Source organism: Populus euphratica, unplaced genomic scaffold, assembly GCF_000495115.2.
Source record: "Populus euphratica unplaced genomic scaffold, PopEup_1.0 scaffold22.1, whole genome shotgun sequence".
Lineage (NCBI taxonomy): Eukaryota > Viridiplantae > Streptophyta > Magnoliopsida > Malpighiales > Salicaceae > Populus > Populus euphratica.
In genome coordinates this window covers 1,302,413-1,312,789 of record NW_011499863.1, presented here as the reverse complement: position 1 = coordinate 1,312,789, position 10,377 = coordinate 1,302,413, and the positions used below count along the sequence as shown (strand labels likewise).

Genomic DNA, 10,377 nt, shown 5'->3' with positions numbered 1-10,377 from the left:
TAACGGTATTTCAAGGTGGTCAGTCATGGCTAGATTTTGCGTCACGTGGCAAAAGCTAGTCCATTTGGCTTTCTGTTTTTGGCGGCAGATTGATTTTTTTTTTTTTTTTTTGGAAGAGGAGGATGTTTGGACCCAGTCAGACACATGCTGTCTCCCTTGATATCCTGAATAGTGTAATTAGCCTTGGCCCATTTTGATTAAATGAGAAATTATTTTCTTAGTTAAGACTTTATTATTTTTGTTGATAAATACTTGATTATATATATATATATATATAATGATATCATTTTTGGTGTCTAGACCAAAGGATGGGGAATGAATTTTGGTGTACTAACCCTATTTATTTTCTGGAAAGTAGTTTTATTTTAAAAAATAAATTCTGAAAAAGTAAATTATTTTATGATATTTGATAGTATAATAAAAAATAAATTAAAAAATATTTTTCAATATTTGGTTATGTCATGAAAAATGAGCTGAAAAATAACTTATTAATATTTTATTTTTTTCAAATTTATAAAAATAGTGAAGAACAAATCTTACAAATTAAAAAGTTGAATGAGAATAAAATTGAGAAAAAATATAATTTCATAAATTATCTCAAATAAAATTAAATTTCAAATAATAATTATAAAAATATAACAAATTTTATAGTTAAAAAATTTCAATAAAGAAAGATAAGAAAAAATCAAATAATAATTATAAAAATAAAAACCAAAATTAATATAAAAATTAAATTAAAAAATAAATATTCAAAACAAAATATATATAGCAATCAAAAGTTTGAGGACCAAATTTGATATAATCAGCAAATAATATGATATTTTAAAATTTTTCACAACTTTTAAAAAATATTTTCATCTAAATTTTTCAAAAAAATACTTTTCTAGAAATTAAGTTAAATTTTTATTTGACTTAAAAATATTTTTCTTTCTTAATAGTAAATAACAATAAAAAAATAATTTCTTAAAAAACCACTTTTCAAGAAATAAATACACCTAAATCATACTATTGTTTCAACACAACACACCTAGAATCACTTAATGTTGAAGCTTATTCATTCCTCTTCTAACAGCTAATTCACTTACTGTAATAAATGAGTTGTTTGAACATGTGATTGGTGGAGGTAGGTTGGGCTCTTTTGTTTTTGGGATAACACACTTACTTGTCTATGCGTATTTTGTGCTGTCTCAGCTCTCTTCAAGTGGGAGCGCGTTGTTAATATAATATAGCCGAAGTAACCATCTAGAATTAGAAATGGTGGCAATGATGATCTCGCTGGAGAAAATAAATATGAGGCCATGGCAGGGCAATCCATCTCCACCACAATATATACCACAAAACTGGAAAACATATACATGGTCTGCATCTTTGGGAAAATGAAAAGAGCCTATCTATAGCATCAAAACAAAGAAACTCTTGGCCAATAGCACAAGCTACGGCTAAAAAGTCTTTTAATTCTGTTAAAATCAAATAGGAAGAATACATTTATTCACAGCCTTTACGAATGGTACACAGATGCACAAGACGCCCCACCAAAAAAAAAAAACACACGCACACACATAATGTCATCATCCGAACCAAGGTACTGTCACTCCTACACTGGGGGAGGAACCTAACTACTAAGCATTCCAAAGAAAGTGTGTCGCGTGAGCTACTAGATCATGAGCACGTGCCCAATTTTCAAGAGAGTATCGAAACTTTACCGCCTGGGTTCATTCAAGGTCTTCCCCTCAAAAAATTCACCCAGCATTCTTTCCAGATCCTCAGCTGAGTATCTAATGTACTTCTGAGGATTCTTCCCACTCTCAACTAGGGGCCTGCAACAAAATGAGGGAAATTATACAAATAAGAAGACCACGGTACAATTAAACATGTGGGTTTTGCACAATCTTTATTGTAGTGGCAGCACCAGAACCTAGGTTTTACAGCATTCAGAATTGAAAAGGGGAAAGATGATATGTCAAGATGGAGCAGAATTCCACTTGGATTAGGTTTCAAGCTTTTTTCAACCATGATCTAGATAGTTTAGAGCAGAAAATGAAATAAGCTTCCAGGTTGAAAAAAAGAAAAAAGATGCAGAAATGCAAAAAATATAAGAACTCCCTGTCCCTTACCATCACAAATGAGCCTGCCCGATACAAAATCCAAACATTGATGTACATGTTTTACTATTTTCAGATCAAGTTTAAACTAATGCACATGCACCATTCTCTTACAAAAAACACATTACAAAAGACAAATGTTTTTTTCAAATCTACAAAAATATTAAGAAGCATATGTATCTGTGGTGCAAGCATAACGGGACAGAACATACCCAAAGCGTTTTATAAAGGATCTGTAGGCAGGCAACAAGACTTCAGCAACAGCAAGCCTTAGTGACTCTCGCAACTCAGTGTCAGGAACAGTCCACTGAGATTGTTTTTGGTGAAGCTCCTCAAATTGTACATTGAAAGTCTTGAACCTGAACATATAACACATAACACGTTTCTCCATCCAGGTCAGAAAAGTTTGTGAATATGAAAACGAAAAGATAATGTGAATTGATTTGACCTGTCTTTAATCAACCCTCTTGAAGCTCCACTGCCACTTCCTCCCTCACCAGGTACTGCAGAACCTCCTCCCCCGGATGAGGTAAGCCCTTGCGTAGAGAGACATTGAAGAATCTGAAAATCCAATATTTAGTAAGGTGAAAACCCGGTTACTTTACTCTATAGATCTTTTCATTGTATTAATAGAACAGAATAAATGAAAGGCAGTCCTCTCAACAAATCTATTTTTCTTTCTAGTAAGAACATACACATTTCTTTGTTCTATTTTTTACCATTGACAAAAGTTCCATTTTTGTCAACTTTTCTTTCACATGCCTTGGGTATTAGAATTTATCACAACTGCCTATACCTGTACCTTCTTGTTATATTTCATTCATGTTGAAAACAACTTGACTAGCAAACACATATTTTCTAGCAGATTTAGTCCACAAGGCTTCTGGCACCTTGAGAGCACCTTGAGGGCACCTTTCACCTTCAGCTACCTCAAATGTCTAAAATATCGAGACTATATGATATCAATCAAAGCTAACTAAGAGTATGGTTGTTATCTGGCAGTTCATTTAATTGGCAAACAGAACAGCACCTTTGACCAACCATTCCTTTTGTATTGGTTTGCATGTTGCTGCACAACCCTTCTATGCCTTTGAACCCAGTCATCCCCCAATAAGTCCTTGGCTTCTGATCTGAAAACAAAATATTACAAGCTGAAACTTGGCCACAAGCAGAACTAGTAATGTTTTAAGAACTCTGAGAAAAATTAAGCACAACAAACCTGCGCACAGATCTGACCATGTAGTGAATATTGTTCATGAGAAATAAGTGAGTCAGAGCTGGATCTCTATACTGCTTAGATTTCCCATCCAGATTGGTTTGGAGAGCCTGCATTATTCGCATCGTTACATTTGCTAACTGTGAATTTGTTTCGCCATTGCTTTCAAATTCTTGGAAGAGTTGCTTCAAGGTTGTTTGATAGCTGTAGAGATTTAATACATCGTTTACAGGTAAATAATGTGAACATATCCAATGTCAAATCCAGCAGCATGGAAATATTTTATTAAAAAGAGATGTTAAAAAAGGGCCAGAAGGGTTTTAGAGAATAGAAATAAGTTGCTCAATGTCAATAGGTGAGCAAAGAATATTTTGGCCAACCACTCTGACTAAAGAAACAATATGTAAACCTTGATGATCATTAGCATGGCTGCATCATATAGCTTCAAGTTGGAACACGACACTGCACTGAAAGTGAACAAGTGGAACCAGCTAAATGTTGGAACTAGAAGATCGAAAGTATGGACAGCTGAACTTACTCAAAGAGAAACTTCACGTAGTTAATCACATAACTAGTCAAAGGATGGACAGTCCCATCCAAAACAGCAGTTTTTGTGGCATCTTTTTCAACTGCTTCTTCAAAATCACCAAAGGTTTCTTGAGCAGTCTGGGCAAGCCTTTTTGTCAAACCAAACATGGATTCCCTAATTTCATTACAAGCTTTACCACCAAAAACTCCCTCAACCTGCAAAAGAATTAGCAGTCGATAAACATTGTGCAGTGTATTTACAATACTGTCCTGCTTCTCAACATATTACTAACCCTGATTGCAAATCATGCTTAAACATCTATTCTGGCATCCAAGCGGAATATGGAATATATCATATATTTTATAGATTTCGCATCCACAAAATTATCATAAATCGGTAGCACAAATTGACCAAAATGGTGTCAGATGGAGATATGTGTTTAGATGTTTGATTCAATTGTACTAAAAAGCCACCACGTGGAAAGCCTGGAAAAAAGGATATAAGACTTAGTACCAGTGGAAATAGGCTCCTATTTTCATTCAGCAAAGAAAGAATATGAATCAAACTCAGTCAAAAGAAAGGAGGGGGACAAAGCAAGAAAGAGCTAATATACAAATGAATATTTCAATTTCTGCTATACATATTGGTTTCTTATGTCATTCATATAAAACTGAACAAATTTACAGGAAGTAAACAGAACGCATTTCTTGTATATATGTCACACTAACCATACCTCTGAATGCAGTTCTCGCATTATCTCATACATGTCCAGAAGCACAAATAACTTCTCAGGTGACCTTTTGCTTCTGGCAATTGCATCCCCAAAACTAAGAAGCATGGAGACACTACCAGTAGTACATTCAGCAAAGCATTGATCAAGGAGAGTATCAAACCCTTCAAATATTTGATCACAGACTCTTCTTTCTCCAACAAACAGGATTTTAACCTGCACAAAACATAATTAGATACTAGGAAGTACAACATAAATACAAGCATGCAAGTCCACAAATTCCTCACAGCAATGCGCATGAAATGAATCCAATTCCCAATCTTGGCCTCCAACACCTCCCATTGCATCCTTTGGACATCCTCTTTGCTCAGCTTTTCAACCCCCAACTTGCGAAGGCTTTCCTCCAATACTGAAGAACGGGTGTCCCTGAACGAAAACAAAGAAGTTGTCAATTTGATACCATGCCTTCCTATTTAAACTATAAAGTCAAATAAGGTTGCATAAGGCAGTAACTGCTAGTGATATTGACAAGGCTTGGGTATCATGCAGTACCATAGAATCATGGAAAGAAACTGTAATTTTCTATAAGCTCACATGTCTTCAGCAAGGCAAAATTAGAAGTTCTTCTAGTTAGATTTCATGCAGAATACTCTAAGGTGAACAAAAATTAAAAAACCTGAATTAACATCTACCTTAGACTGGAACCAATCTGGTTTCTAAAAGCACAGAAATTGCCTTTTATATTGGACTGGGCCATTTAGACATTTCATTCCAAGAGAGCACTAAAGTTGTAAGAAAAAACTAATGTTGTATTGAAGCTTTGCAAAATTGACTTAGCTTAAGTAAACAACTACATGGATGGACCAAAAAATAATCATGGAGGTCAAAATAGCTCAGAGTGCAAATAATACTACAAGTGGCAGGAACTAGTCAAAAGACAAAGCTCTTTACCTGTAAATTCTAAGTAACTGTTGTTGGTTCCCGGCTTGAACCATTTGTAGGGCTAAATCATGCAACAAAGGTAGAATCCTTGGAGGTATGAGAGTAAGATGTTTGAAACCACCAGTTTCTGAAGCACCGTTTTGGTGCTCATGATGATTATTCTTGCCACTAAATGGGTTTCCAGGTGATTCCGATGATGGCCGCATTGATTCAGGGAGGCACTCAAAGAGACGATCAGTTTCCACAGGCTTGCTGGAATTTAGAAAATAAAAATAAACAAGCTAGAGAGATGAACAAAGCTAAGTTGCATGACCAAACAAAGTGCATACATAGGTCATTACCAATTGCATGACCAGACAAAGTGCATACATAGGTCATTACCAACTACTTCCTATCTAGAATCACTAGAGAGATCAATATCAATCGTGCATCATATATAAATTCCAAAAACAAAATAGACAGATGATGAGAGTTCATGAGAAGTAAACAGAGTCCAGCTTGATTGTTGTTCAATGAAATGAAAGCTTACCTTCATAATAATTAAAGTAGCCATCATATAGAAAAAAGGGACAATCGTACTGCAAATACAGAAAAGCCTGTCCTAACTGATATCCCCAAAGTTTATTTTATACATGCTCATAAGCTAGCAAAACTTAAGTTTAAGCTGCAAGATAAAGAAGTTGAACCAAGCACATGGGACTAGCTTCCATCCAACACCATAAAGAAATGTTAAATATCATAGATAACAATCAATTGACACATGAAGCTTATTATCATAGATAACTATCAGTTGACAAATAGAGAAATGTTAAATATCATCAGTGTATAATAGAAGCACCAATTGGTTAGAAAAGCAGAAGAATTAGCAATAACCAGTTAGAAGTAACTGGCATGCAACATGAATACCATCACTTGGACAACATACCTGTACAATGCCAAAAGCTGCTTAAACTCATCTTCTAGCTTTGAAATAGCCTTAGCAAGTAAGGTATTTGCATTATTGATGACTGCATCGCTACTCTTAAAGCCTTTGTTGCCACTAAAGAAACGAATGTTGCTTCGTAGTTGATTAATTGCTTCTAGGTAACTTTCTAGGTCCTCATGCGGTCCCTTTAGTATTTTAGCCTCTGCCTAAATATTGAAATGATGATGATATCAACAGTCGTGCAAGAAATGTGCATCCAAAGAGTAAAAGATTTCAAACATCAAAATTGATGCATCATCAAAGAAAAGGTAGTACTTGAGAAAAGACATGACCCATTAAATTTCAGATAAGTCATCAAGTTTTCACCTTGAGAAATTAAAAAGTTAAGGCAACAAAACCAAAAAAAAAAACCTATGGGTACATCGAAGGAAGTTTTAGGATGGCAACTAATTCCATAATGCTGATTAAAGAAGAACTAGAATCCTATTTTTGGGACAAAACAGACCTTAGTCTAGCAATTGAATGGGAAAGCACAAAAACACTTTGATCAAGCTAGTCTCAATGGGTGAGTCAGCTATAAGAAAACATAGACATCACAAAAAAATCAAAACATATTCTAAGACAGGGAAAGTAACGGCACTAACAATCAAATATATAGTGATTCACAAATAGAACAAGAAAGCAAAATTTGTAGTAATACATGAAACCAACCTGCCGAGAAGCATCAAACTGTGTCAGTATAACCTCTGCAGCCTTTAGTGTCTTGTCAATATTCTCATGAGCTTTCCTTATCGCATGCGTTCTAATCTACAAAGTCCAGATTAAGCCCAGCCAAATTCAATAAAAACAATCTAAACCCAACTTTTTAACAAATAAAACCAATCAAATCAGTATAATTTAATTGCCTCCAATAACTAGTCAATTCATCCATCTGGAATTCTTCAACAGTGATTATTTTAATACTCAAGATCCAAATTCCCTCAACTAAACAGCAAATCATAAATCAATACCCAGCAAGGATAACCAGTCAATTCAATTACAAATAAAAAAATAAACACTGGCAACCAGGATACAATCAAGAATCGTATAATTTTCTCTTCTGAATCACACAACTAACCATTTATCTCATCTGGGTTCTACAACCTACGATGAAAAAAACAGCCAAACCTTTCAGCTTTCCTCCACTTCCTCACAAACCAAACAACAAACAGCACATCAACAGCAAACAGCAAGAACAAGTCAAAGCAATTAGAAAACCAAACTAAACACCATCAACCAGTATCAATTATCTCATATGGGTTTTTCAGTTTGCCACCAAAAAAACCCCATAGTCCCAATCTTTTCCATCATTTTCTCAAGAACCAAACAAAACTCAACCCAACAAAAAACATTTCCACATCTACTTACCTGAGTAGGACGCATAGCAGTCTCAAGAACTGAAAGACGACTATCAAAGGAACCCAGAATTGTAACAACATTATCAGTTATAGTTTGGCTTTTTTGAAGTGCTTCTCTCATCTTCGCTGCTCTTTCACCGAGTGAATCCATGCCTGAAACTGCCACGATCATATTTTCTTTCTTTCTTTCTTTCTTTTGAAGAAACTAGAGAAAACCCAGAAATAAAATGATAGAAAGAACCTAAAAAGATTAGTTCTTGCTGAAGTTTGAATTAATGGAGAAGTGATGGGACCAGATCAAAGCAGGGCAGACCAACCAGGGCAGTGCCAGTTTTTTTTTTTTCTGAAGAAATTTATTTTTTCGGCTATTGGTTGGTCTTTTACTTTGACAGGTTGTACACTTTGGTCTTCCATTATTTTTTCAATCTTCTGCCCTACCACCCGCCACTATGATCCTTATTCACTAAGCTAAATTGATGTCAGAAAAATAGTATTATTTTTAGAGGAAAACATAATTGGTGTGATGATTTGATAAAAATAAATAATTATGATGATAGTTTTCCCTCGAATTGCCTTCATACTGTTTGGTTGAAAGTTGAAATAATTAAATGTCAGTAAAGTATTCAATGCATCATACTCGTATTTACATGTTCTGATTTGTTTTTATTTTTATTAAACTATGTATAATTTAATAGGTTAACTTAAAATTTAATATAGTTAAATTTAAGAAAAAATCATGCATAATTAACTAGATTAAATTTGAGAAGCTTAATGGATTAATTCATTATATGATTAACATAGGGATAGTACAAGAATATTTGTCTGTTATCCATTAACTACCCCTTTCAACCTAATCTTAGGTCTTGACTCACCCTCCTTCATAAACAAATTTTGTGGAGGAACCCTTGGGTTTTTAGGGCATTGAATTTTTGCCATCCTCACTTGCGCCCATCCTTACTTGCGTGAGTAACCCAAACTTGATTTAATTTTTTAAAAAAATTAAAATTTGATTTATTTTTTTTTTAAATCAAAATAATATCATTTTATTTTTAAAAAATTCAAGCTACACCTCACACGCTAATTCACATAACTTATGATCTTAATTTTAATTCAAGCTACACCTCACACGATAATTCACATAACTTATGATCTTAATTTTAGATTAAATTGGATTTAATAACTTTAATAAGATTTAAATTTTAATAATTATAGTTTTGTAAACAAAAGTATTTTTATTATGCAGTGGAATTTCTATTGAACAAAAAAATAATAAAATTATATAAAAGCACATGACTTTTGCTAATTTTATTAGAAAATACATAGAAATTTACTAATACAATTTAAGCACGCTATCAACATTACAATTTTTAAAAAAAAAAATCTTCAAGCTTAATTTGAAAGCTGAATGTTATTAGCTCCAAGATTAACTCAATCTTTAACGTAGAAATCTAATTGAAAAATAAATTTTAATCTTCAAACTTTTGCTACTTTTGATATATCCATGCTTAGTGAAATCAACGATGAATAAAGAAAAAAACAGAGAGGGTTAACACAAGCATGAAAATTTTAAGAGTATATTTATTTTTATGTTTTAAAATTTAAAAAAAAATTAAAATTTTATTTTATTTATTTATTTTAAATTAATATATTTTTAATATTTTTAAATTATTTTGATGTACTGATGTCAAAAATAATTTTAAAAAATAAAAAAAATTATTAATATATATTTTCACATAAAAATTATTTAAAAATTAACTATAATCACGTTGATAAACAAAAATCTTATTACATTTTTATTTTATTATAATACATAACTTATGATCTTAATTTTAGATTAAATTGGATTTAATAACTTTAATAAGATTTAAATTTTAATAATTATAGTTTTGTAAACAAAAGTATTTTTATTATGCAGTGGAATTTCTATTGAACAAAAAAATAATAAAATTATATAAAAGCACATGACTTTTGCTAATTTTATTAGAAAATACATAGAAATTTACTAATACAATTTAAGCACGCTATCAACATTACAATTTTTAAAAAAAAAAATCTTCAAGCTTAATTTGAAAGCTGAATGTTATTAGCTCCAAGATTGACTCAATCTTTAACGTAGAAATCTAATTGGAAAATAAATTTTAATCTTCAAACTTTTGCTACTTTTGATATATCCATGCTTAGTGAAATCAACGATGAATAAAGAAAAAAACAGAGAGGGTTAACACAAGCATGAAAATTTTAAGAGTATATTTATTTTTATGTTTTAAAAATATTTTAAAAAAAAGTTAAAATTTTATTTTATTTATTTATTTTAAATTAATATATTTTTAAATTATTTTGATGTAACGATTTTAAAAATAATTTTTAAAAAATAAATGCTTGGTGATCATACGTGAATCGAGAGAGCCGTGTCTTTCATTTTCCTCGGATCCCTCCTTCCCAAATTCTTTCTTCTCGTACCCTGCAACCTTATTTTCATCACCCGGAGGAACATTTAACTGTTGATAAACAAATATCTTATTACATTTTTATTTTA

General features: G+C 32.3%; 1 protein-coding gene across 2 annotated transcripts; it reads right to left on the bottom strand.

Moving 5' to 3' along the window:
* Window positions 1-1,344: 1,344 nt before the first annotated feature.
* On the bottom strand, window positions 1,345-8,229 carry LOC105125426 (exocyst complex component EXO70A1-like). 2 transcript variants are annotated; one of them, XM_011025854.1, is made up of 12 exons: window positions 7,852-8,229; window positions 7,156-7,251; window positions 6,445-6,650; window positions 5,529-5,771; window positions 4,865-5,003; window positions 4,581-4,793; window positions 3,857-4,062; window positions 3,322-3,522; window positions 3,133-3,232; window positions 2,551-2,663; window positions 2,315-2,461; window positions 1,345-1,817 (listed from the first exon to the last, which is right to left on the bottom strand). In XM_011025854.1, exons 1-12 carry the CDS (start codon window positions 8,011-8,013, stop codon window positions 1,700-1,702), a joined length of 1,944 nt encoding a protein of 647 aa, XP_011024156.1. In that variant the 5' UTR covers window positions 8,014-8,229; the 3' UTR covers window positions 1,345-1,699. The 2 variants fall into 2 exon arrangements, with proteins under 2 accessions (XP_011024156.1, XP_011024157.1); XM_011025855.1 differs by lacking the exon at window positions 7,852-8,229 and adding an exon at window positions 7,562-7,782.
* Between the last annotated feature and the right edge of the window lie 2,148 nt (window positions 8,230-10,377).